The sequence below is a fragment of the Macaca thibetana genome, chromosome 19 (assembly GCF_024542745.1).
Source record: "Macaca thibetana thibetana isolate TM-01 chromosome 19, ASM2454274v1, whole genome shotgun sequence".
Classification (NCBI taxonomy): Eukaryota; Metazoa; Chordata; class Mammalia; order Primates; family Cercopithecidae; genus Macaca; species Macaca thibetana.
The window spans coordinates 52,829,384-52,856,133 of NC_065596.1; the positions used below are offsets into that span (position 1 = coordinate 52,829,384).

The 26,750-nt window shown below is 57.5% G+C and overlaps 4 protein-coding genes across 45 annotated transcripts in view; 1 reads left to right on the forward strand and 3 right to left on the reverse strand.

Annotated features, from left to right (window-relative positions):
• VSTM2B (V-set and transmembrane domain containing 2B) overlaps positions 1 to 8,909 on the reverse strand; it is a 38,917-nt gene extending 30,008 nt beyond the window's left edge. Inside the window, exons 1-5 of one of the 2 annotated variants that reach the window (XM_050772567.1) lie at positions 8,750 to 8,909; positions 7,721 to 8,323; positions 6,991 to 7,175; positions 5,946 to 5,975; positions 4,095 to 4,566 (exon numbers count right to left, since the gene is read on the reverse strand). In XM_050772567.1, coding sequence (XP_050628524.1) covers positions 4,095 to 4,566; positions 5,946 to 5,975; positions 6,991 to 7,175; positions 7,721 to 7,802 — 769 coding nt within the window. In that variant the 5' untranslated portion in view covers positions 7,803 to 8,323; positions 8,750 to 8,909. Of the gene's footprint in view, positions 1 to 4,094; positions 4,567 to 5,309; positions 5,508 to 5,945; positions 5,976 to 6,990; positions 7,176 to 7,720; positions 8,324 to 8,749 lie in introns of those variants that run through there. The other variant, XM_050772568.1, reaches the window with a different exon arrangement.
• Positions 1 to 26,750, forward strand: part of LOC126943623 (cytochrome b-c1 complex subunit Rieske, mitochondrial) — a 1,156,760-nt gene that overhangs the window by 842,509 nt on the left and 287,501 nt on the right. Inside the window, exon 1 of one of the 41 annotated variants that reach the window (XM_050772604.1) lies at positions 871 to 874. The exons of 37 other annotated variants lie outside the window; for them this stretch is intronic. The gene's annotated coding sequence lies outside the window, so the exon portion shown is untranslated. Of the gene's footprint in view, positions 1 to 870; positions 875 to 7,218; positions 7,223 to 7,503; positions 7,508 to 18,194; positions 18,199 to 26,750 lie in introns of those variants that run through there. 3 more of the 41 variants (XM_050772589.1, XM_050772587.1, XM_050772573.1) reach the window with 3 other exon arrangements.
• Positions 1 to 26,750, reverse strand: part of PLEKHF1 (pleckstrin homology and FYVE domain containing 1) — a 176,182-nt gene that overhangs the window by 145,958 nt on the left and 3,474 nt on the right. The gene's annotated exons all lie outside the window — the stretch shown is intronic.
• Positions 1 to 26,750, reverse strand: part of POP4 (POP4 homolog, ribonuclease P/MRP subunit) — a 619,906-nt gene that overhangs the window by 81,720 nt on the left and 511,436 nt on the right. The window lies entirely within an intron of this gene.

Here is a 26,750-nt window from a genome sequence, read left to right on the forward strand (position 1 = left end):
TTCTCAACTCTGCTGTGAGCCCCTGAGGGCTGACCTCTATAGCTTGTGCCACCTGGGTGCCCCTGCCCTCAGATTCCAGAAGGGTTTGGCCAATAGGAGGCCCGGACAGGAAATGGAGGGCAGGAGGAGAGTGAGATCCTTGCTGGGTGACTGTGGGTTGGCTCTGTGCCTCCCCTCTTACTCTCTGTATGCCACCAGCAGCCCCCGTCCTGGCTAGATCTGCTGATGGCTCCCACTGATGCCAGCCCTGGGCACCTGCACCCATCCTTTGTTGGCTGCCCTAACCCTGTCCACACCTTGATACATACGCTCTTTCCATTCCCCCCAGTGACCCTGTTTGAATGTGCCATGTGCCTCTGCCAGCACCCTGGTTGATACCCTCTGCAAACACTCTAGACTATTAACCAAGAGGCAGCGGTCCTTTTTGGACCGCTCCCCATCAAGCTGCTTAGAATTGCAAGACTGGGAGGCCAGGCCCAAGGTCGTCTGCCCCGAGCTCCCTCTGCAGCTCAGGCTGCTGTGGTTCTGAGCAAAGCGGCTGGCTTGTTGCCTCTCAGGGCGCTCAGCAGGACCTGGTGCCAGCAGCCGAGCTCGGGGCACTGGCTGGTGATGCAGTCCTACAGAAAGGTTACTAATACCTATCCTCCAAAACACAGTCTGCAGGCTTCACATTGACAGCACACAGCTTGGGTGGCCTTGGGTGACCGGGGCGAGGTGGGACACAAGCCTGAGCATGGCTCCCTCCTTGGCATCAAGGCTGTTCGGGTGTGTTTGTGAATGACAGGTATTGCCATCCACTTTTCCATGCCCAGAGTGGGACACAGAGTTCCTGCAGCAGAATGACTCTCATAAGAGGTTCACCTGGAGAGGGGGGGATATAGGTTTTGTGACCTCCCAGCTGAAGGCCCACCTTCTGGCCACCCCAAAGGAGGCTTGGAGAGAGACTGGAGGTTCTTTCTGAGATGTGTCTACACAGTTCCTGGCCTGTTCAGGAGCTGGCAAGGTTTAGGGGGTGACGGAGACCTCAGAGGCCACTGTACTTCTATCCCAGGAGCACTGCTGTCAGGCCCGCTGGGAGCCAGGCAAGCTGTGCTTTCTGGATGGCTGTGGACACCAGCCCCTGCAGAGAAGGCAGAGTGACCCACATGGGCATTAACATATGGCCCTGTGGCTGGTGGATGCCCAAGGCCCTATCTGCTGGGATGGCGCTGGGCACTATGCCATCAGCATCGAGCTGACCTGAGGACCTCCATATCTGCTGTCCAGCCCACCTTCTCCGGATGAGATGTCCTGGAGCATCTTCACTCTCTCATTCAGCCTTCATGGCCAGCACAGAGACTGGAGATCGGACTAGCTATGGCAGGCAGTCAGGTCATCTGTGGCTGGGCCTGCGACTCAGGCTGAAGGCCACAGGAAGAGGGAGATTCAAGCAGGAGTGTGCTCTTGACCTTGGTCTCATTACCATTTTGTGAGCACAACCAAGTTCACTCTCAAAGATCTCTTTCACATGGTCTTGACCAAAGTCTTTAACCAATGGCCGGTTCTACTTGGCATTCAAGGCCCTCCATAGCCTGGCTTCCAACTGCCAACCTTTTAGCTTTATCTGCCCATCCCCTCCTCTCCACTAGTGCAGCTAATGACCAGGGTGATAATAATGAACATATATGTGCTGCAGTTTCCTCTGAGGGACCAAGCTCCCTCTGAGGTCAGAGAGATTATCCTGTTCATTTTACAGATGACTCAGAGGTGGTAAGCCACTTGCCTAAAATCACACAGCCAGTAAGTGGTGGAGACACAACCCACATTTGGACTTCTGCCTTTCAAATCCTCCGGGAATATCCTAGAGGTACGTCCCAGCCTGTAATGCACACATTTCCTTGCTAGGGCCCAAGGGGAGGGGGAAGAAGGATGTTCTCTTCACCAACCAGCATCAGTTAAGCCAATGGCTCTATAAGTCAATAGGCACTCTCCCTGAGCACTGCCTGTATGCTGAACAGAGATGGCTAACTCCTCAAGGAGTCACGCTCCCCTTGCACTGTGAAGAGATGAGGCCTGAAAGCAGCCGCCACGCCAAGAACTACATTTCCCAGCAGGCACTACATCTGTGTTGGACCACGTGACTGAGTTCTGGCCGATGGAAGAGGGTAGAAGTAATATTTACCACTTCTAGACCTGGCCCTTAAAAAACACCTTGCCATTTTTCCAAACCAGCTTTTCTCTGAGAGAGTTAAGTGCTGCCAGAATGATTTGAGTGGCTATTTTCTCAATCTCCCAAGAACGATACATACTTAGAGTGGTCCTAAATGCATATGAAACAAGTTGATTCATTATACACAATGCATGCCTGAGAGCATTAGGACTTCATTCTCTTAGGGCAGTGAAGTGACACGCGCTGCTTCTGTCTCTCCTCCCTGGTCTGCTGGCTCTATGTCATACCCAGAGTGACTTTGGAAGCCTCTTGCTGAGGCTGGTAGTCTCAACCTGGGTCCTTGAATGACTGCATGGAACAGAGCCACCACATGCCCCGGGACACTCCAGGGCAGCACATGATATGAATGAGGAATATTACATTTGAATTGTGTCAAGCCACTGGCCTTTTGGGGTTTATTTGTTACAGCATCAGTGATATCTTAGTGCAGAGGGTGGAAAGTTCCCAGCTGGGCTGTGGAGGCCCTCTGCAGGTCCCTACTTCCCCAATAGGCTGAGGGACAGTCTTGTGGGGCCCTGTGTAGCATCCAAGAGGGATGAGGCCTTTGGATCAAGCCAATAGCCTGAGACGCACTGAGGAGGCTGCCACAGTAGGTAGAGCTGAATGAGAAACAGAACTGAACTGATGTGCCAGGCAGACTGCAGGCTCAACTGTCGGAGGGCTTGAGAGTTAGCTAGGGAGGCAGGATGAGATGGTGACACGAAGGACATGAAGACTCGCCCCTGCGGATTCTGCAGGTAGTCCAGGAGACTGCAGGTAGACCACCCTTTGAGAACTGCCATTGTAGGATTGTGACAATGTGTTCCATCACATCTGGCAGGTTTCACATGCACCTGTCCCCAAAGTCAGGCTCCCAGGGCTGTGTGGCCAGGAGAGATGCTTCCTGTGGGACTCTGCATCAAACAAGACTGAGGAGAGGGGCTGAGGGAGGGAGCAACCTGCTCACAGTCAGGCACTGGGGTGGGCTCTGAGGCCCAGCTTGGAGCAGGGAGAGAGAGTGGGGGATGCCTTGGGAGGAGGGGCACACTGGACAAGCCTTTCTACCCTCCATAACCACCCCCCACCACCCCCAACCCCGCCTCTGCCAATGGCTCCTACCGCTCCAGAGCTGCCTACCAGGGGGTAGTCAAGCCATCACTTTCTCCTCCTCCTGCCTTCCCACATCCCACCCCCATCCCCAGTCCCCTCTTCCAGCCTCTCAGCTCCCTAAGAAAGCAAGCCTTCCCCTCTGGGTGCCTTCCTAACAGTGGCTTAGGGCTCAGTCCTTACTGTCCCCACCCCAAAGCCAAAGGGAGGGGAGCTACGGTTTACGGTAAAGTGCAGAGCTGGTGCCTAGGGCCATCCTGCATTTAGCCAAAGAGAGGGTAAGCTACACAGCCAGGTCCCTCCACGCCCTTGGACAAAGTCTGTTCAGTCGAGCACACAGAATAGAAACCAACACAACCCAAGTTTTAACCGCCTCCCGCTCTCCAGCAGGTGCCAGTGCCCCCACCTAGGGATAGCTTATTTCCACCATCGGTGCTGGCAGAGTGCTGGCCCCTTGACACCATCGGAGCACAGCCCTCAGTGTCCAGTCTCCAAACCCAAAAGAGGTCGCCTCCCCACACTACAGCCTCCAGTGTACCCTGAGGTCGCTGGCAGGGCAGCCCCCTCCCCCGTTCATAAATGCACATCAAAAATACTTCCAGAGGCCAGGAGTAAAGACAAGAGAAACGGCGGGAAGAAGTCCCTAGGGGAGGGCGCTCCCGATCTAACTAGGAAGAAGTATCCATATACAAATGAGCCAAGGGGGCGGGTCCTGGGTCCGGAGTTCCTCTGGTTGTCCCCGCGCAGCCCCAGCCCTACGCCATCACCGCGCGTGCGCCCCCTCTCCGCGCGCCCTTACCCGAGCCGTGCCTCTGGCGCAGCAGGACCGCCTGTCCCGATGGCGGCGACGCTGACGAAGCAGCAGCAGCTGCCGCGACGGTGGTGGTGGCCGTGTGGGCCGCGGAGGCTGCCGCGGCCTCGGGGACTGCGGGATCGATGGCGGCTGGAGGGCTCCCGGGCGGCGGGCTCTTGTCGCCGCGGACGGGCTCGGAGGTGGTGCGGCCCGCGGGGCCCGCGTTGTTGGCGTTGGCGGCGCTGGCGGGGCCGTGGCGACGCGGGCCGCTGCTCTGGATGTGGGACACAGCCTCGGCGGCCTGCATGTTGGGCGGCGCGAAGCGCGAGAGCACGCGCAGCAGCGCCTGGGCCTTGTGCTCCTGCGTGTCGTCGTCGCTGTAGTCCGACACGCGGCATTCGTACACGCCCTCGTCTTGCAGTCGCACGGCCGACAACCGAAGCCGGTGTGAGATGTCATTGCCCTGGACGCGCACGGTCTGCAAGAGAGCAGGGTTAGAGGCCGGGCTGGACAGCTCCCAAACCTGCTCTTCTGGCCGCCCTGGCCGTCGCGCCCCCTTGTGCGCGCACCCCAACACTTTCCGGATCCCGGTTTGCCCACCATCACGATCTGGCTTCCCTTTCACCCGCGTCTACCCCGTGGCATAGGGCTTCCAACTCTGCGTGGGCGCCGGGCAGCCAGCTCTTTGGACTGTGTCCCCACTCCCCCATCATGTTAACCAAACGCCCACCTTGCCTCTGCCCCGCCCACACAAACCAACCCTGCTTGTCTTCCCGTAGCTGGCCCTTCAGAAGGGCAGAGCCCACCTCTCCTTCCTCCCTCCTGCACCTTCAGGAAACTCCAGGCTGGACTCCCAGTTCTGGAGTGCGCAGAAACCCCAGGCTGGACTGCCCCACGTCTTTCCCGCCGCGACGCGCGCCAACCCACAGTCCCGCCCCAGCCGGCCCTCCACACCTCCCGGCGCCAGGAAGGCCTGCCTGAATCGCGTCCTAAGGAAAGCCACCCTGTCACCGGACCCCGCCCTTCACAGCGAACACTCCTCTCCCAAGGAGGCAAGCAACGCTGTGGCTGCTGCCCGGCTCCCTGGCCACCTGCTACCAACCCGCCTTTCCGCGGGATCTCCAGAAGCGCCCCAGCGAAGTGCTCCTCCCCTGCGCCCCGGTGGGGACTTCGGGAAGGAACTGCTCTATGACTCTCACCAAACACCCAGGGAGCCCTCACCTCTGAACCGAGCCCACGAGAAGGCTTCGTCATCTCCAGGCCCTTCTACGCTCCAGCTGGGAAGCTTGGGCGCATCTCCTCCCAGAGTTACCAAGCCCATGACCCGGGCCCCTCGCAGCCTGGCACGACCACCCCCTACCTTGTGCCCCGCAAGCCTGCAACACCCCGCACCCAAACCCACAATCCAGGCGGAAGATAAAGGGTTGCGGCGGAGGGCGCAGAGCGGATGCTCAGGGCGGGGCGGAGGGGGCGGGAAGCTGGCGCCACGGTCGCGGGGAGGGCGAGCAGCCGCGCGCTCCCGGTGCTGGGAGGAATGCCCGCAGAGCGGAGGCGAGCAGGCGCGAGAGGGCCTAAGCGCGCGGTCCTGACCAAGGGGAGTTTTACAGGTGAGCGCCAAGCCGAATTAGGGGACTCAAGCCTTGGACCCTTGATTTACACAAAAGAGAACCCGACCCTGCAACCGGCGACAGATGGCGCCTGGACAAGCCAAGCAGCCACCAATGCAAGGCTGCGATCGCGGCCCTACTTGCGCGGCCCCACATGCGCGGCCGCCGCGGCTTGCTAAGGGGAGGGAGCTGCGGGATGCGAGGCGGCCAGAAGGGGTCTCCCGCGGCCCGCGCTGGGCTCCACACTTACGCTGATTTTAGTTGCATCCTTATTTGTTACCTAAAATGCAAAGAGGGAGAGAGAGAGAGACGTGAGGCTCGCGGCCTTCTGGCTGGGGGAGCTTGGATCCGCCTTTAGGCAAGGGCACCCTCCTCCGGCAGGCTAGGACCGAAACCGCCCGGGCGGTGGGGGTTGAGGGCACAAAGGACGTCCGGCTTTCCAGGAGTTTCCCAGGAGGAAGCGGGCTTTGGAGCTAGCATGGTGCCTGACCAACGGGTGGCTGCCCTGGTGTACACCTGCTGGCTGAACTGGGGAGACTGGATGGACACCAGGGTGGGAAGGAAAGCCCCTCTTCTTCCCTCTGGGCATCCTTAGGCCCTGCCCCGTGGCTCAAAATCCTCCCCCAGCTCATTGGGAGTCGTGAATAACTGGAGGGAGGGGCCTGTGTCTGTATGGTACCCAGCGGGAGGCTCAGTGGCAGTAACTCTGGGTGGGACCCTGGGATAATGTAGGTGTATGGGTGCACGCGTGCACACTAGAGTGTGTAAGAGAGTGTGGATTTTGAGGCAGACAGGCAGCTTGGGCCTGTTTTCGGCTACAGGGAAGTCGCCCCTCGGTTCCCCTGAGGGCTGGAGGTCCTGCCGGCTTCCTGGTACTCGGTTTTCTGCTGGTCTCAGGAACGCAGCCGCGGGGAGCCCTGGGGTCCTCAAAGTGGCAGAGGGAGGGGAGAGCCTGATGGGACCAAGGGGGCTTCCTTCACCACCCACCAGTCATCAGAGGGCTGCAGTCAGCAAGCACGAGCAAGCGACCTGGCTGAGGTGTGGCTTTTTAGGGGCTGGGCGTGAATGGAGTTCCGGGAGGTGGCGGGAACAGCGATGCTGTCAAAATAATTGACAGGTTTCGGGGTAACCACTGCTGACTTTGAAGATGCTTTGGGATGCGAAGGTGGAAGATGGGCTGAGCCACAGGGCGGCGCCCTGCGCTAGCGAAGCCGGCTGCTTCCCTCCCCGGGTTAGCCCTCGCCGCCCCGGGCGCGAGCCGGGCGCGCGCCGGTACCGCGTGGGCGGCGGGTTACCTTGCTCCGGGCGCCTGGCACGCTGAGCGCCAGCTCGTGCAGCAGCTCCCGGGGTGGCTCCTTGAGGTACCACCACTGAATCTCCAGCGAATACGAGGTGGCTCCGCTGGCCCGGAATGCGCAGGGCATTTCGATGTCGTCTCCCTCCCGTACTGTCACATCTTTGGGGACTTCTGTGAATGTAGCTGGGGGTGGGGAGAGAGAGAGAGGCGTGACCAGCTGTAGGGCGGGGGCCTGGGGCAACCCAAAGCGAGGCGGTCGGTCTCTGGCTCGCTGGCCTTGTGCCCCCCACCCCGCAGCTGCTCCGTGGCACACGGCCGGAGAGGCTAGCAAAGTTCGGAGAAGAGGCTGCAGGGCCGTGGCAGGGACTGGTCACCGGCTGCCTGCTGCTTCCCTCCGGATGGGGCGGGGCGGCAGGGGCGGCTCGTGCTTTTCCCCCGCGCCTGGCCGCACCGCCAGAGCCTGACTGGGGCGCGCCAACTCCCGCACCCCGCAGGCCTCCTTTCCGCAGCCGGGGACCCGGCGGGACTAGGAACGACTCAGGCGCGGCGCTGCTGCTGCGGCGACCCTTCGCTGCTCGCCTCCCCCTACCCCTCCGGGCCCGGGCTGCACAGCGGGATTGCTGGAGACCGCGAAGCTTCCCCGTTCGTTCTCTTTCTCCTTATTCTCCGTGGCGGCCCCAGCAAAGACCCCCCCGAGCCCACCGCGGCAGCAAAGTTCCCGCGCTCACCGTCGGCCACGAAGAGCAGCAGGGCATGCAGCAGCAGAGGCGGCAGGTATCCGAGGGCACCGAGCCGGTTCCGCTGTTCCATCTCCCGCGGGGGACGCGGTGGCGGCGGGGGCCCGGGAGCGTAGAGGCGGCGGCCGCGTGGGCTCGGATCGGCTCCGGCTCGGGCTAGGACGCCTCCGAGCCTGCCATGGCCCCGCGCGGCGCCCCCTCCCCTGGCCGCCGGCGGCCGCCAATCAGCCCCGCTCCCTCGCCGGCTTGCCCGGCGCGGCTCCGGCGGGGGGCGCTGCGCGGGGTGTGCGGGAGACGCGGTCCCACCGGGAGGCTGCTGGTGATCGGTCAGTGCCTCTCTCTGTCCGGTCGTCTACAGGACGGTGGGGATCGGCGGTTCAGTCTCTGCCCCGCGGGCCGGGCAGGGGCTGGGCCGCGCCGGGACCCATCCCTGGCCGAGGGAGTGCGCGCCACGGAACCGCGAGCTTCTGCCTCCCTGTCTCCTTCTGGTTCTGCTCCCGACTGCCACCTCCTTCGGCTCCCGCCGCCGCCCCCGCCGGTTTCTCCGCGGCTCTTTCCGCAGGGCGAGTGGGCGCTCAGCCGCGGCGCGCAGACCTGGCGTCCGACCCAGCGCAGCGCGGGGAGAGCGGGTCCGGCGTGGCAGACCCGGAGCCGGAGAGAGGCGGGGAGAGGGGGAGGGGAGGGGGAGGGGAGGGGAAGGGAGGGGAAGGGAGGGGGCGGTCAGTGGCTAGGCGCCAAGCCTCCTCCGCCGCTGCATCGCCCCCACCCTCCCCTCTCCTGCCACAGCCCGCCCCGCCCCCGCCCCAGAGCGTCCACCCTCTCTCCTCGGGGGTCGCTCGGAGGGACCACCGTCTTTCTGGTTGAAGTACAGCCCCACCCCGCACCCGCTTGGGTTGGGAGTCCTCCCACCTAAACTCTCCCTGGCTTCTTCCCAGTCTCCACCGCCCGAGACGGCCGCTCATCCCTGCTCCCCGTGTGTCCCGCGGTTCTCTCCGCAGCTCCCAGCCCTCAACTCCTTACCCCAGTTTGGGCAACCAGCTGCCCCGCTGTTTGGCCCAGGCCTGGGCCATGGCGGGTGGGTGGGCGCCCGGGGCCGCGAGAAGGGCGGAACGCTGTGCCCAGCCTGAGACTAGGCTGGGGGGCGGCGGCAGCGCCGGGAGTCTGCAGTGCGCGAGGGAGAAGTGAGCGCACAGCGCCCAGCGAGCAGGTGCCTGTGGCGCGGAGAGCGCACCCGCGAGCTAGCCGGCAGTGGCCGTGAGTGACGGCAGGGGCGGCGGGGGTGGGGTGGGGAGAGCCGGGCACGACTCAGGGCCCGGGAGGTTTCCGGGCGGGGGCGGGGTTCCTGCCCCTGGATCGCGGTTGCCTGCGTCTCCACCCGCTCTTCGCCGGTCGTGGCCCCTTCTTTACCCGGTGCAAAGCGAGATACCGAGGCGCCAGGAGACTGGAACCCATCCCCCGCCTGCTCTGGCGCACCCGGCATCCCGGTACCTCCCCCAGCCTTCACCCGGAGCCTGCCCCCTCCGCAGCCATCTGAGGGAGCGTGGTCTGGTCCCCGAAGGGAAACGCGGGGTGGACATGTGGTTCGGACGCAGCGCGTAGTCATAGTCATAGAGGCGAGTCCTAAGGCTTGCCTCGGGTCTCTCCTCTCTCCTTCCCCCGGGAGTCCCCAGCTAGTGCATTTCGGCACTTCTGCCCCTACCCCGGCCCCTATGCCTTAGCTCTGACTTCAGGTTGGGGTGGGGCAGTCCGGTGGATTCACGTGCCTGATTTCCCGGCTACCAGCCTCCCGGAGGCACCGCCAGAGGATTCCCCGGGAGCCAAGGAGAAGGAAACCCAGAGGGAAAACACTTTCCAGCAGCCACACTGGTGCAGGCGGCCAGCACAGCAGAGCTCAGAGGGGAGGAGCTGCTGGCCCCCTCCAAGGCTGTCCTCGCTAGCGGGTGCCCCGGGGCCAGCCCTTCATGCCTCCAGTGCCTGCCTTTCAGTTTCCTGTCTATGGCCCAGGAGTCACTCCCACCCGCTGGCTCACGGTGGCTCATCTATCAAGCCCTTGTTTTCTAAGGTCTTCTGCTGGGGGCAGAGGGAAAAAGGGGGTCCTGTAGGACTTCCCTCCTTTCCCTCAAGTTCCTCTCTAGGGGCTCCACAGAGTCAGTTGCCAGCTCCTTCTGTCATGGCAGGAGCTTTTCCTAGGAAATCCCATGTGCCCTTAGAAACCACTTTGGACCCCCAAATGTAAGACCCTGCCAGGCCCCACTGCTGTCCTCAGCTTCTGAAGGGAGAGGGCAGACTTGCACCGCGCTATGCAGATTCAGGACCATGGTGGGGTTCCAGGAAAGCAGGCTCACTTGGGGACTGATTCCAAGCAGGGTTCTGAAGAAAAGCTAGCCCACTGGCAGTGGCCCACCTGGAGAGGCAGCAGTCTCCTTTCCTGATGCCAGATCCAAGCAGAGGCTAATGCTAGAGATCAGCGATGCCCGTGGGAGAATCCCTGTAGCTAGAGGGAATTATCTGGAAGTAATTTATCCCTGTACCACCATGGGGGGTTGGGTGTTTCTTGCCCACTGCATGAGTTGGTATTGCTCTAAGAGCGACAGATACACGTTTTCACATGCTTTCCATGTACTACTAGACACTTTCCAGGCATCAGTTCTCAACATGACAAAGAGATCCTTCTCACAGAGAAATCAGATCTCTCTTCCACTGCTGAAACGCCGCAGTGGCTCCCATTTCACTTGGCATAAACACCAGTGGCCTTGCAGTGGCTACCAAGGTCAAACCATCTGCCTTTCTGCTTCCTGCTCACCCCCTTCCTTCATCTCCTCATCTTTTCTGTCTTCTCCGTAGCTCACACTCCCCTAGCCACACTGTTCTCCTTCCTACAATGCGGCACGCTGGGCATGCTTCTACCCCAGGGCCCTTGCACCAGCCGTGCCATCTGGCTGACATGCTTCTCCCACAGATACCTGCTTGGCTAACTCCGTTGTGCTCTGGTTTTTGTCAAGCAGTCACCTTCTCCATGAAGCCCGCCTGGACCACCACGTTTTACACTGCAGTCTACACTGCCTCTCCTCCCACCACCCAGCACTCCCAGGCCCTCACTCTGCTTCCTTTATTTTTTCCATTTCACCAGCCATCTTCCAACACATGGGACCACATCCTTATTTATTGAGTTCCTTGTTGAAGGTCTCTAAGACTCTGCCAGCCTTGTTCACTGATGTATCTCTAGCACCTAGAACAGGGTCTGGCACAGAGTAGGAGCTCAGTAAATGCTTATGGAATGAATGAATGAGCTCATTTTATCTCAATTACAACTCCAGGGGTAGACATTGTGATTTCACCCCATTTTATGGATGAAGCTCAGAAGTTTACGGAACTTGCCCAAGGTCACATAGTGAGTAAGTGGCTGAGTGACGCATCAACCCAAAGTCTGTCTTACTCTGGGGTCCTGGATAGTAACCAAAACACTAAGCTCTTCCCTGCTCCAGGTAAGACTGTGTCCTGATGCCTTGAGTTGGTGTGAAGAGCAAGGCCCTGCCCTTGGCTGATGGGAGCAAGGAGCAGCCTGAGCTACACTTGTAGTCTCTTTCCTATCTGTTCAGCTTCGTCTATTTGTTTTTTGCCTTGCCTTATAGACTATGATGATAGCAGCTGACCCACCTTCGCTGTTTTTTTTTTCCCCCACAGGGTCTTGTTCTGTTGTCCAGACTGGAGTGCAGTGGCACGATCTTAGCTCACTGAACCTCAACATCCTGAGCTCAAGCACCTCAGTCTCCAGAGTAATCATGCTGACACCAGGAGGATTAGCCCACCATGCCTTGCTAATTTGTGTATTTTTTTTGTGAAGATGGGATGTTGCTATGTTGCCCGGACTGGTCTTGAACCCCTGGGCTCAAGCGATCCTTCTGCCTCAGGCTTCCAAGTAGCTAGGACTACAGGCATGCACCACCACACTTGGCTAATTTTATGTTTAAACTCTTTGTAGAGGTGAGGTCTTGCTATGTTGCCCAGGTTGGTCTTGAACCCCTGGGCTCAAGCCGTCTTCCTGTCTCAGCCTTCTAAGTAGCTAGGACTACAGGCATGCACCACCACACCCAGCTAATTTTTTATTTTTAATCTTTTTTGTAGAGATGGGGTCTTGCTGTGTGTATGCAGGCTGGTCTCAAACTCCTGGCCTCAAACAGTCCTCCTGCCTCTGCCTCCCAAAGCCCTAGGATTATAGGAGTGAGCCACCACACTGGCTTTCTCTGTGTCTTTAACTGCCAGCTGGGCCTGACCCGTAGTTAGAGCCTAGTAAATGTTCGGACTGGACACCCTGCTAGGAGCATTGGGGAAGGGGACTTTGCCTCCCCTTTGCTGTGGGTTTTCCATGGGCAGGGCAGGGACTTTTGTCTCTTCGACTTAGCCCTTTGGCTAGTTGGAGGATTAGTGAGCTACGACCAGACTGCAGCTCCTGCCATTCAGAAGGCACTGGGTTTCTTCCCTGCCAGTCTCTGCCAAGCCTGGCTTCCCGCTCCTGGCAGGTGAGCCAGTTCCTTCTTACTATGTCCTGGTGGGATGTGGTCTGTCAGCTGGAGACTCTAGAGAAGGTGGCTGGGATGGAGCATGCGGGTCACTTCTCCCAAAGGGACACTAAGCTCTGGGGACACAGCCATTCAGCTCTACCTACTGTGTTATCTCTCGGGCTCCTAAAAAAGATGATCTGTGTGCAGTGAATCGTGGTTATGTGAAGCGACGGACTTGAGAGCGTTTCATGATCATTTTGTTTCTAGTCCTGATTAGTCATCAATGGGAACTAACACGGTTTTCCCCTCCCTCCACCCACAGCTATAAAATGCCTGTGGAGTCGCTGTGCACAGGGACCTGGAGGCGGATCCTCTTGTAACGTGGTTGATGGGGCCACGGGTTGGCTGCCCTGCCCAGTTGGCTGTGGCCGGGGCGGGGGGGGCTTGCTTCTGCCAGGGCCTGGCGACTGTGTGCCCAGCCTCGGAGCTCTCACTCATTACCTATTATGAGCTGTTATTATAGGGCTGCGAGCTGGGGTGCTTGTCAATACCATTTTGTGGATGGATTCACTGGACTCTCAGAGGCACTTTAAAAAACGCTATTTAAAAAGGCTGCCCAGCCTCTTGTGAAAGCACCCTTAAATTACAGCCCTAAGTGAGCGTTTTTTCCTGGAACTCACTTTCAACACTTATTTATTTTAATGCTCATGTCCTCTTGGAGTTGGGGTTTCAGTATTCTTGTCTCGACTGACCTTTCCCGTCCTCCCCTGTACCATGTACGGCAACGTTGATTTTGGGTAATGTATTTTGATTTTAAGATGCAGCCCATCCATAAACTTTTCTATCAATAATCCCAGCACACTCTGTGTACCCGACAGCTTATAGGAAAATAGCAGATTTATGGGGGCTTTTATTTTTGGCCATTTTAGTCATTCACACGCCACCAGTGTCAGGGATAAAGCCTGATGTCTGGTCCCAGGAAGACGCCTATCCAAGGGTACACATCAGGTCATCGAGGGGTGGAGGCCTGGCCCTGCTTGCACCCTGACAGGGACTGCTGGGTACTGCTGGAGAGGGAAACAGTGATTGATGCCCCTAAGACGGAAGGAGGGGCAAGTGAAATGGCTCACATTTTGGGTTCCCGTGGCCCTTGCCTGCCCCACGTCCTCACCAACTTGGAGTGCTGAATTCCAGGAGGAGGGTAGCAGGTGCCAGCCCCTGCATTGCATGGAGACAAGAGAGGGCCCCCTGCTGTCACCAGGGCCATCAGGGAGGCAGCCTGCCCTTTCCCATGTGCGCTTGCTCTCGGCAAAGCAAGCCTGCTCGTGGTCAGCCAGGGGTTGGCCAGCAGCAGCAACAGGACACACAGCTGCCAGGCCCCAGGGTCTGGCCTGACATCACTGCGTCAGTGCCATCACACTGCATCTTCAGAGCCTTGGGCTGTTTGCTTCCTTGTCACAGGCAGGATCAGTTGGGTTTGGGGATGGTCTAGAGAAGGGAAACACAACGGGAGAAACACCAGGCAGGGCCTGTTTCACCCCAGACATTTTTCTGGCCAATGTGTCCTGAAGGCTGATCATTTATCTAGCGCTTGTCCCACGATATGCCGGTGCAGGGGATGCTGCCATAAGCAAGACAGACGGGCTTCCTGCCTGCAGGGAATTTGCATTTGTAGCCGGGAGCGGGTGCAGACAGACCCCCAGAGAAGAAACAAAAACTAAGTCTGATATTTTACCCAGTGCTGGGTAATGTGCGGCGCACACCTGCACATAGCAGGAATTTTGGTGGTGGGGGAAGGTCTGGGGATGTCAGCCAAGCAGACCTGGGGAAGGAAGAATGCTTCTGGCAGAGGATGCACGAGCGCCAAGCACGTGAGAGGGGACTTGGGGGTAGAGCGTGGCATGTAAGCGAGGGGGGCTCGGTGGGATAGAAGGAAGGCAGGGCAAGGGGCGCTTGGGCTTTGCAGCCACATCAAAGATTCCTGTGCCCAGAAGAGTGGGGCTCAGAGCTAAACAAGACGTGGCCCTGGCTATGAGGCTCAGAGCCTCATGGGGAATCAAGCTAAGCACATAGTAATCCCAGCCCTGGCAGGGGCCCCCCCTGAAGAGGTGAGCGGTGAGTCCTGCCTGGGGAGGCTTCCTGAGCTCCGCCTAAGTGCAGAGTAGAATCTGGCCGAGATAGGTGGGACGGGGTTGAGGTGCATCGGCATCCCAGACAAGTAGCTGCCATGCAAGGGGGTGGAGGCAGGAGATCTGGGAACTTCGCTGAGACAAAGAGAAAACTCCAAGATAACAGGATCAGCAGCAGTGGTGTTGGGGGACAGGACAGGGTAAGGCTTTGGGTTTGGTGACAAGGAGGAGTTCTGACCCTGATGGCAGCGTAGAGGGGCGGTGGGAGATGGGAAACTGCCATCCCCTAGAGGGGCGGTGACTGGGAGCTGAGTGCAGAAGCCAGGTGATTGCCATGGACCCCTCCTTACTGGGTCCTGGCTCTGAGGAGAGACCATTCGACGTGTCCTCACCTCCCACCTTCCTCTGCTGGCCACCCCCTTTGCCTGCAGAGCTGGCCCCAGCAAACAGCAGTGCATCTGGCACAGTGAAGGTGGGAAGGTTTCGGAGCGGGCTCCTGTGCCCAAGTCCTGGGGCTAGCCTGCCTTGCCCCACCTGGTTCCTCTGCCCTCCCTGGGGTGCCAGCCTCTGGGTCCCATAGAGAAAGCCCAGACGCTATCTTTGATGAGTGTTAACAAAGCAAGATCCTGCCTCATGGCCTGAGCCGTGTATAACCAAATGGACAATTAAGTAAAAAGCAAAACAAAGCAAAGCAGAACGAAGCAGAGCGGGGTCCAGGGCTGTGGAGTCTGACGGACGTTGGCTCAGATCCTGGCCTTGCCTTGGCCTTTCAGAGCCTCGTTTTTCTCATCTGTAAAACGGGTGTACTGGCGTTGCTGCCTGCAGTGGGTGAATGGGAGGATTGGTTTTGAGAGCCGGTCATTCAGCACCTGGGGTGTGGCGCTAACAGCAACAGTCTGCATGTTGATGCACACGCCTTGCTAGCTTTGGTGTTGTGATGATGCAGCATGGGATATTTGAGGGCGTTGCCCAGCCACTCTTGAACCCAGGTGCTTGGCAGGAGTGGTGTGACTAAGGGGAGAGGAGTGGCCAGAACTTGGAGGTGACCGGTGGAGCTGAGCACCCCCAAGTTGATTTTATTACAGCCTCTGTGTGTGTGTGTGTGTGTGTGTGTGTGTGATTTAATCATTTGCCAAGATAAATCTTATAGACCCATGGAGAGTTTATATTTTATTTTTAATATTCTCAATACACTTGGGGTTTTATTTCCCACTAGATCTATTAGTTTAATTCAGTAGAGGACAGACTGTATACTTAACCAAAAATTGCTTTGACATTATGGAGAATTAAGAGGCTGGGGCCAGACGGATATCAGCAGATCGATCTGTTGGAAATAAACTGTTATTTCCCCATGTGCTTCCTTCACCTTAATGGCAAGGCTGGTGATTAGAAATCATGGAGCCGGCGCGTCATGACCAAGGGTCAGCTGGAGGGTCAGGGCTCTGGCTCCCTTGAGCTCTCCAGACCCAAGGAGAGGGCTCCCCCTGGCAGGATACTGTTTAATGGTTCCAGTGGAGATGCTATGGGGGCCTGGGGCATCTGTGGCGGCCTCCCAGTGCCCAGTCCTGCTAGCTTTGGTCCCGTGTCTGACCAGCCTCCCGCAGGGTTGGCCTGATGTCGTCAGGGAAGCAGTGCGAGCTCAGGGCTGGGGGCACGGTGAAATGGAGGCAGGGAGGTCGAAATTCGACGGGGAGGTCGAAGCCTGGATGCAGACACTGCCACTGTCAGATCTGTGCTAAGTCTCTCTAGCACACCGAGCCACGGCCCCTCTGCCCAGAGGGCACTGGATTCCTTCCCTGCTCCCGGGGCTGCTGTGAGGTCCACCAGCTGATGCCCAGGAAGTAGCTTTGCAAATTGTCATGGGATGCAGTCAGGTCAACGTTCACGTTTCTGTGTCCCCTGAATTTCTGGATCCTGAGTGGCTTGGGAAATGCCAGTCACACTAAAGGGTGGCTTCCGATCCAGAGCCCCAAGGTTCTGGCATCCCTTCTCCATCTTCCTGGGCCACCACCTAGAGGCTTCTGACCAGAGCATCCCTGAGAATAGGGCCTGGGGCCAGCTGGTGACACTGTGGCCACAGGAGTTTCCTGGCCCTTGGTGGCTCGCCTCTGTGCCCTAGGGGTGGCTCTGAAGGGTGAGGGAAGCAGAAAGATCCTCCATCCCACCGACACTGTCCTGGGCTGAGTGGACCCTGAAGATCTAGGGCCCCACCTGGGGCTCCACGGTGGGGCACGTGATGTGGACTGTGTCCCACTTCACACCCCCCAGTTGCCGGCCTGGCTTGGGCCTGCACCTGCTCGCCTGCCCGTGCGCACAGCTCTCCTGGCCGACTCTGGCCAGCTGCAGTCTCTCCTCTTCCAGGAAGCCTTCCTCCTGCTTGCTTCCTCCTAACATGTTGGACTGCCCTTGTTTTTGTCCCTACACCACTAAGCACTGCCCTCGTGTCCGGCTTTAGGCTCTTATTTCAGGAAGGCCCCAGACCTGCTTTCATCTCAGGCCAGCTCCGGAAGTCTGAGGCTGCACCTGGGCTTAGCAGGAGAGTGTACTGGGTTGCGATGTCTGCTGAGGGCTTGGGGCCTGGGGGAGGTGGCAGGATTCGCCACCTCTGGAGTGGCTTTCTGGGTCTCCTTGAGTACTGGAGGTAGCTAACGCCTTCTTGCACTGTCCCTCGAAGGCCAGCACAGGGCTGGCTCTATGTGCATGCAGGTCTGTGGCAGAGTTGATGGACTCTGGGAGGCCCTCTGTCCATGTGAGAGGCGGCATGCTCCGGGAGGGGGCTGGGCCCCGGCAGGGTCTCATTTCAGCCCACTCCCAGCTTCTGCCCAGGTGGGGTTACCTGGAAATAAAGATGCCTGCTCTGAGCCCTTCCAGGGCAGAAACTGTGCTCCGGTCATCCTCGTACCTGCCTAGTCACCTTGCCTGGCACATGGCAGGTGTCAGTAGGTGCTGGGCTTCGGGAAGCTGAGGCCATTTCACCTCTCCTGGTGGGTCCTCAGGCCCAGGATGTTCTCTCAGAGGAGCCTTGGTCTGTTCTGGTCTCATCCTGGGTGGTGGCCTCTCTGCACTGTGGGACTGTGGTAGGCACAGTCATGGGGTTTGAGGACAGTCACAAGCTCCAGATTTGGCATCATCTTTAGCTTCAGAGGTCAGTTTATTCCCTCACTGCGGAGAGCACATGTGGCAAATGCACGGACTGGGTCCAGAGAGATGGGGTGGTTCTGTGGGAGCTGTGGCCGTCTAGGTCCCTTCTCCCTTGGTGCTGATGTGGGGCCTGGGCGGAGCTCCCTGGCGCTGCTGTGACCTTCATGCCTGACTTGTCCCCTTGGAGTCCCTCCTGCGGATAGACTGGCAGCTGCCAGCGCTGCGCGGTTTGTGAAATGTCAGTGGTTTAATATTAATTCTGGAGGTTTTATTGCCTTTCCCCCTGTTTTCCGATGGGATTTTGATCCAATCAAGGCCGATATAGAGTGACGGTAGATTTGTGTTCCTGTCCGAAGTTGACAAAAGGTCACCGTGTCTGGGGAGCTGGGACTGCCTGGCCTCATGTACAGGTGGCTGCTGTCTCCCCAGACTTCCCGAGAAACGCAGGCTCAGGTGGACACAGACGGCTCCCCCGGGACCTGCTGGCCGGGCCAGGGTACCTGCGGGATTAAACTCAGCAATCACCAGCCGCAGAAAGCCCTGGTTTTATTTGCAAAACATCTTTGATACTTCAGATCTAACTTAATTTTTCACAGTAATGTTGCAAAATGTCATTTTTCCATTTCAAAAAAAAAAAAACCTGTCTGTACTCACCAGCAAGTGCCACTTGCTGTCCAGCTCCTTCCAGGACTGGGGGCTGGTGAGAGGGGATAATGGGTCCAAGATTCTTGTTAAGTTTTGAGCTGGTCCCATGCCACTTTAGACAGGTGGTGTCTAGAGGTTTCACCCAGCTTAGCAAGTCTCTAGGGAGTGCCTGCTGTGTGCACGGAGGTGGGTTGTGGGGAGCACACCTGGATGGAGGACCAGGCCCTGCTGGGCTCAGAGCTCTCTCTTCTTTGCTGTGGAAGGGTTAGTCCCGTGTGATTGCAGTGGTGCCATCAGTCTACACCATGTCTTCCAGAGCCCGTTTGGCTGGGGGATGGGCAGAGGGAGACTAGGGTGACCAGGCTGAGCTGAGTGACAGAGCTGGGGGAGGCCTGGTGAGAAAGGGAGCAGCAAGTGCACCTTGAGTGCACCTGGAGGGTCGGTAGGGGCTAGAGTTCCTTCACACCTGGAGTGCACCTGGAGGGTCGGTAGGGGCTAGAGTTCCTCCACACCTGGAGTGCACCTGGAGGGTCGGTAGGGGCTAGAGTTCCTCCACACCTGGAGTGCACCCGGAGGGTCGGCAGGGGCCATAGATCCCTCACACCTGGAGTGCATCTGGAGGGCTGGCAGGGGCTATAGTTCCCCTACACCTGGAGTGCTCCAGGAGAGTCGGTAGGGGCTAGAGTTCCTCCACACCTGGAGTGCACCTGGAGGGTCAGCAGGGGCTATAGTTACCCCACACCTGGAGTGCACCTGGAGGGTTGGCAGGGGCTACAGTTCCCCCACACCTGGAGCGTTGGTAGGGGCTACAGTTCCCCCACACCTGGAGTGTTGGTAGGAGCTACAGTTCCCCCACACCTGGAGTGCATGTGGAGGGCTGGCAGGGGCTATAGTTCCCCTACACCTGCCTCCCTGTCTCTGGGCCTGGGGAGGGACCCAGAGGTTGGCCACCCCTGGGTCTCAGCCTCAAGCACTACCCTTTCCCATGACTGTATGTCCCCTAATCCTTTCTTCCAGGTGCTGGGGTCCCAGCGGTGTGACCTCAGGACACAGCATGTATGCAGAGAGGATGTGTATGTGTGTGCACACACTTGTATGCGGACAGTATACCCATGTGTGGATGGCATGCCTATTGTGTGCAGACAGAGAGCGTGTGTGCAGATGGGGTGTCCCCTGTGTGTCTGTGTGTGTGTGCGCACGTGCACGTGCACAAATAATGTCTGCTGGCATAGACGAGTGACAGCTGATGTGAGCAGACGACACAGGTGTGTATAATGACATGCCCAGAGTGTGTGCAGGCGGTATGTGTGCATACAGAACGTGTGTGTGTGTAGGAAAAAGGCAGCAAGGCATGTTCCAGCCAAGAGGCCGGCAGTCCATGTGGGGCACCAGGAAAGTGGAGACCTTGCTCTTGGAAGAGACCCTCTCCTTCCTCCTCATCCCCACTGTCCTTTCTCCTCATCTTCCCTCTCCTTTCTCCTCATCCCCCCTCCTTCCTCATCTTGCCTCTCCTTCCTCCTCATCCCTCCTCTCCTTCCTCCTCATCCCCCCTCTCCTTCCTCTGCATCCCCCCTCCTTCCTCCTCATCCGCCTCTCCTTCCTCCACATCCTCCCTCTCCTTCCTCCTCATCCCCCCTCCTTCCTCCTCATCCACCCTCTCCTTCCTCCGCATCTCCCCTCTCCTTCCTCCTCATCCCCCTCTCCTTCCTCCTCATCCTCCCTCTTCTTCCTCCTCATCTTCCTTCTCCTTCCTCCTCATCTCCCCTCTCCTTCCTCTGCATACCCCCTCTTCTTCCTCCTCATCACCCCGTCCTTCTTTCTCATCCCCTGTCTCCTTCCTCCTCATCCCTCCTCTCCTTTCTCCTCATCTGCCTCTCTTTCCTCCTCATCCCCCTCTTTCCTCCTCATCCCCCTCTCCTTTCTCCCCATCCCCATCTCCTTCCTCCTCATCCTCCCTCTCCTTCCTCCTTATCCTCCCTCTCCTTCCTCCTCATCCTTCCTCTCCTTCCTCCTCATCCTCCCTCTCCTTCCTCCTCATCCTTCCTCTCCTTCCTCCTCATCTCCTTCTACTTCCTTTTCATCCCCTCCCCTTCCTCCTCATCCCCCTCCCCTTCCTCCTTATCCCCCTCCCCTTCCTCCTCATCCCCCTCCTTCCTTCTCATCCCCCCCTCCTTCCTCCTCCTCATCCCCCCTCTCCTTCCTCCTCATTGCCCCTCTCCTTCCTCCTCATCCCCCTCCTTTCTCCTCATGCCCCCCCTTCCTCCTCATCCTCCTTCTCCTTCCTCCCCTTCCCCCATCCTCCTTCCTCCTCATCTCCCTCTCCTTCCTCTCCTTCCTCCTCATCCTGCCTCTCCTTCCTCCTCATCTCCCTTTCCTTCTTCCTTATCTCCCTTCCTTCCTCCTCATCCTTGCTTTCCTTCCTCCTCATTCCCTATCGTCTGCCTCCTCATCTCCCTCTCCTTCCTCCTCATCCTGCCTCTCCTTCCTCCTCATCCTACCTCTTTCCTCTTCATCCCCCCTCCTTCCTCCTCATCCTCCTCTCTTTCCTCCTCATCCCCCTCTCCTTCTAACTCATCCTCACTCTTCTTCCTCCTCATCCCCTCCTCCTGCCTCTTCATCTCCACTCTTCTTCCCCCTATTTCCCCTCTTCTTCCTCCTCATCCCCCATCTCCTTTCTCCTCATCCCCAGTCTCCTTCCTCCTCATTCCTAGTCTCCTTCTATTTTCCTCCCTCCACCTCCCATGTTTCCTCTCATCTCCTCCTCCTGCTCCCTTCCCCTTCCCCTTCCCCTACCCCTTCCCCTCCCCTCCCCTCCCCTTCCTTTCCCTTCTGGAGTCTCGCTTTGTCACCTAGGCTGGAGTGCAGTGGCATGATCTTGGCTCACTGCAACCTCTTCCTCCCAAGTTCAAGCGATTCTCCTGCCTCAGCCTCCTGAGTATCTGGGATTACAGGCATGTGCCACCATACCCAGCCAATTTTTGTATTTTTAGTAGAGATGGGGTTTCACCATGTTGGTCAGGCTGGTCTCGAACTCCTGACCTCAGGTGATCCACTCGCCTCGGCCTCCCAAATTACTGGCATTACAGGTATGAGCCACCACACCCTGCCCCATCCTGCTTTCTTCTAAGGCACACTTTCCCTCCTGGGACCACAATTCTGGGCCCGACTTCCCTTTCTGCCTCATTTCTCAGAAGAGTCCTCCTTCCCCTGCTGGGCTGCTCTTGGGGGCAGAGTGGATGGTGACCCTTCCCCTCAATGCCAGGCAGGCTTGGGGTGGCCAGAAGGACCTGCTCCCCAGGACTTGCCCTAGCCACAGAAGAGGGGACCCCCTGCCCGTGCATCCCCAGGGCTTCTTTCCCTCTCCTTCTGCCTGGAAGGTGGCTTCCAAGAGCTCTCAGAGGCCTGGGGCCCAGTATGTGGATTTGCAGGCCATAAGGGGCAGGAGGACAGGCAGGGAAATGGGTGGAGGGGCCTGCAGGGGACAGGCAGACAGAATGGGGCGGGGGAGGGACGAGCCTGAGATGCTGGTGAGTGGCAGGGCCTGGAGCCACATGGCCCTCACGCCTTCCTGGGGTGGGTGCTGCTGGGCTCTGGCCTGTGGCTGCCCCGTGGACAGCAAGCCCTGCGTGGCTGGCTGCCCCAGTGTTTCAGATGAAGCTGGAAACCTAGACATTTACGCAAAATCTAATTGTCATATGTTGGTTCTACTGCAAAAATAAACCCTGCTGGGTCTGCAGGCTGATGTGAGGGCCCAGCTTGCCACCTCTGTTCAGCCTGCGTGGGGCTCCAGGCCTCCTCTGTCCAGCCCCTGCTGTGGCTACCTGGGCAGGATACTCTGGGTGTGGCATCCAACCAGAGGGCCTGAGCTGGGTCCTTGCCCACTCTCCTCCCAGCCTTATTAAAACCTGTGGTGACAGGCCCAGTGCAGTGGCTGATATCCATAATCCCAGCACTTTGGGCGGTTAAGGTGGGCAGATTGCTTGAGCCCAAGGAGTTGAGACCAGTCTGGGCAACATGGACAGACCCTGTCTCTACCAAAAAATACAGAAAATTAGCTGGGTATGGTGGTGTGTGCCTGTGGTTCCAGCTACTCAGGAAGCTGAGACAAGAGGATCACTTGAGCCTGGGAGATCGAGGCTGTAGTGAGCTGTGATTGCACCACTGCCTTTCAGCTGGGTGACAGAGTGAGACCCTGTCTCAAAAAAATACCTGTGGGGACAGCGATAGAAGATTGGGGAGAATTGGGCACCCTCATGCCAGCTGTGGGGACGCTTGTGAGACTTGAGGTGCCTGTGAGCTATGTCCCCCATGGGTTGGCAAACTCACCTGAGTTTTTAATCGATTTCAAGTTTGGGTGAGGATGTTACCCCTGAGTTTGGCCTTTTTTCTCAGTCCTGCATCCAAGTTTACCCTCTCACCTGTGCCTGGCACTGGGGCATTTGAGCCCAGGAATAATTGCGGATGGTGCTGGTCGCAGGGAAGCATCTGGCAGGTGGTGCTGGTTGCAGGGAGGCGTTTGTGCATTGCTCTACCTGGGAGGGCTGTGCACCTCTGCAGGTCAGGTTCTGTGCTCTCCTTTCACCCTCATACCAACACTGTGCCTAGAATTCCTCTCCTTTTTACAGACAAGAAACCGAGCTTGACGCAGGAAGAAGTAGCTGGAGCCTCAGCCCTGAGGTCCCTGCCACTGTCTATTTAGCTCCTCACTCCTGGGCTTGAGGATCCCAGGCTGGGGAGGAGAGAGGGCTTGGCCCATTCCCAGGTCTTCCTGCAGAGGCTGACAGGGGCCACCACCCATCTCCCTTCCCTGCACAGCAAGCCCTCCCTGCCTCCTGGACAAGTATGTCCTCTGTGCGTGGACTTCCAGGCCACCCTGTCCCAGAAGTGGCTCCCGCTGAGATGCCTCAGCGCCGCCATGTTCTCAAATTCAAGGTGCACATGTTAGTCCTTATCTTGACTTCCTAGCGCATTAGGCTGAGCTCTGCTTTCTGAAGCACTGGGTTTCTGTGACCAGATCTCTTGGCTTTCCTCTAGCGACTCTGGCCACACATCTCCATCTCCTTGTAAGCTCGGTAGTGGCCACCTTTGTTAAACCCCAGAGTGTAGGGGTTCCCCACAGCTCAGTGCCGTGTCTTCTTCTCTGGCTCCAGATGGCGGTGGTCCTTTGTCTTCGTGGGCTTCCATGGAGATGTCACAAGGGAACCTCACAGTGTTCATATGAAGCTGGTAATTTTCCTTCACAAGCCAGCCTCTCAGCAGTGGCTTGAGGCTGGTCTACTAAGAGCCTGGTAGTTGCTTTTTTTTTTTTTTTTTTTTTTTTTGGCTTGGTAATTGGCCTGACACCCACATAGCCCAACAGGAGGGATCCCTGATGCCTTTCCATTCCTCCCCTCTGTGGCCCGCTGCTGAGACCTGGGCTGTTACCTTTGGGACAGCTCTCAGATCTATTTCTCTTCACTGCCTCAGCCTCCAGCCTCGTCCCAGCCCGCATTGCCTCTCCCATGCCCTGGCACCTGGTGCTGCGCCTCCCCATAGAAGAGGCTCTGTGAACAGTTGGAGGGGCCATCCTGCACTGGAGGACACATCCTTCTGGCTGTGTCCTTCAGGGCTTGGGCTGTATCTGCAGACAGATGTCTCGGATTTCTCTGCCTCTGTTGCCATGGTGCCATTCAACTCTGAGATGCCACCCAGACCCAGGAGGTACCCACGGGCTCACTCTGCCAGGATGTCTGTGCCTCCTCCTCCTCAGAGTCATCACTTCCATTTATTTTATTCTTTTAAAATTTATTTCAGATTTGGGGGACGCGTGCAGGTTTGTCACTTGGGTATATTGAGTGATACTGAGGTTTGGGCTTCTAATGACCCCGTAACCCAGACAGTGAACATAGTACCTGACAGGTGGTTTTTCAACACACACACTCCTCACCCTCTTGTAGACCCCAGTGTCTGTTGATCCTATCTCCATGTCCATATGTACCTGGTGCTTACCTCCCACTTGTAAGTGAGAGCATGTGGTATTTGGTTTTCTGTTTTGGTGTTAATTCCCTTAGGATAATAGCCTCCAGCTGCACCCATGTTGCTGCCAAGGACACACTTTCATTCTTTTTTATGGCTGCATAGTGTTCCATGCACTATCACTTACTGAGTACCTACTGTGTACCTGACAGAGAGGAGGTGTGCAATTAAGTGTTTCTTAGATTGATAAGTGAATGAAGGCATACATATATGAACTTACCCTATGAGAAAGTTACTATTACCATTCTCACCTTGCACATGGAAGTCTAAGTTCTGGAGCCGTTTTGTAACATAATCAAAAGACGTGATGCTGGTCCACAGTGCAGTTGATTCTGAGCCTGTCCCACCAGCCAGGAGAGGCCGCATCAGAGCTGTCCAGGGTCCCCCCTCAGCGTGATCTTGGTCTCCTCCACCTTTTTTCCCCATTGGAGCATTTCCCCTCAGTGCCTCAAGTTGGGGACTGTGTAGACACAGCCACTAGGTTAGTCCGTGCAGACTCTGGTGAGCAACTGGATAATTATTCCCAAAAATATTGACTTGTAATGTGAAGAAACTCCTCTCCAGGCCACCCGTCAGCAGAAAATTGCCTCTGGTATTAACATTTCATCAACCGCATAATGTGAATTGATGTAAATGCGTAATTAGAAATAATAGCCTGGGAAAATTTGCTCTTATTTATAAAATTGGGCTTGTTAAATTAAAATGGAAGCTAACGACTTCCGTGTACTGTTACAACATGTCCGAGGCTTGGCCTGCTCTGCTTTCGGAGGCTCTTCATCACCTCGGAGGACGCTGGGTGCATCAGCAGCTCTGTGGGGTGACCCCGAGCAGGGACGTCCCCGGAGGTGGCATGGACACCACCTATCCTAAAGGTGGCTCTCTAGCAACGCGAACAGGCCTCACAAACACCTCTTTATCAACACAACAAAAGGCAGTCTACCAGGAAGGAAGGCACAGTGACAATTTTCTGAGCTCTCATTCTTCCGTAGAGTGGAACGGGGGCCAGCCTGCCAGCTCACCTGTGTGCCGGGGAGGTTGTGGGCTCTCTGTGTGGAGGTAAGGCCCTGCTTGCCTGTCTCACTGGGCCCATCCCACAGCCTCAGACAGGGAATCATGAGTCAGGCCTCCCCACTCAGGATGCTCTGGCCCCTGACTGCAGTAATAGACTCAGGGGTGCACATGTCCCGGCTGGACCTGCGGGCATCATGATGGTGAGCTTGACCAGAGTCACCAGGAAAGTGGCACTCCTTTGTCCCCAGCAAGGCGGACTGTGGGGATGGCCAGAGCTGCCTCTGCACCATTTGGGGAGAAGTCGGAGCAGAGACCCCAAGAACTGACTCCTGTGATGCAGTCGTGCTGGGAGAGAGGTACACCCCGCATTCCTCAATTCCATGGACCTTACTACCTTCCTTTTGCATTTCACACTCCAGTCGGAGCTCAGTTTTCTGAAACAGAAAGAGTACTGACAGTCTCTGTCCAGGTCTTTATCTCCCATTAAAAATCACTCATTAAATAGCAGCTGCTGCTACATTTAATAAGACCCAGCTTACATGATTCCCTGTCTCTCCTAGACGGGCTCACTGATCTGCAAACAGCCTCACCTACCAATCCTATTGGCATGTTGTCTGCCCCTTCCCGGAGGGCCCAGACATCACCTTCCTGGGATGGTGGGTCCCACGTGCTCTGCAGCTGAGCCCTGGAGGGCCTGGTGTGCAGGGAGCTTCTGCTGGAACCTGGGGTAAAGTCAGTGGGAAGAGGGCCTGCCTTGGGCTGCCCTGGGGTGTGTGGTAGAGATTGGTGCAGACATAGGTGGATTTTTTATTTTAATTTAATTTTTATTTTTAAGAGTTGGGGTCTTGCTCTGTCGCCCAGGCTGGAGGTGCAGTGGCATGATCACAGCTCACTACAGCCTCGATTTGCTGGGCTCAAGTGATCCTCCTGCCTCAGCCTCCCAAGTAACTGGGACTACAGGTGCATCCCACCACATCTGGCTAATTTTCAAATTTTTTGCAGAGACAGGGATCTCACTGTGTTGCCCAGGCTGGTCTCGAACTCCTGGGCTCAAGCCATCCTCTTGCCTTGGCCTCCCAAAGTGCTGGGATTACAGGCATGAGCCACCATGCCCAGCCTGGATTTCTCATCTCCAGAGAAAGGTGTATGGTTAATGATAAGGCCCATGGAAGAAGAGTCATTCAAAAGAGACTCTCTCCAGATAGTTTCTGTCCTGTCGGTTTTCAGAGAAGGGCCCCGGGGGTCCTGGGATGGTGCATTTGGGCTCTAGTGTGGCAGAGCTGATCCTAACTCTGCCTCCAGTGCCTCCCCTTGGATGCCTTCCGGGGGCCTTGGGACCCACACTGTGGGTGGCCTCCCACACTGTTTCCTAGGCCATGCAGGGCATGCTGGGCGTGGGTCTACCCTCCAACCAGACAGAGTTCTGATGGCTCTGTCTGGCCTTGTTCCACCATGTCTTGCTACCCTCCTCACTTAGGGAGTCCAAACTTTCTTTTATTTATTTATTTTTTGAGACAGAGTCTCACTCTGTCGCCCAGGCTGGGGTGCAATGGCGTGACCTTGGCTCACTGCAACCTC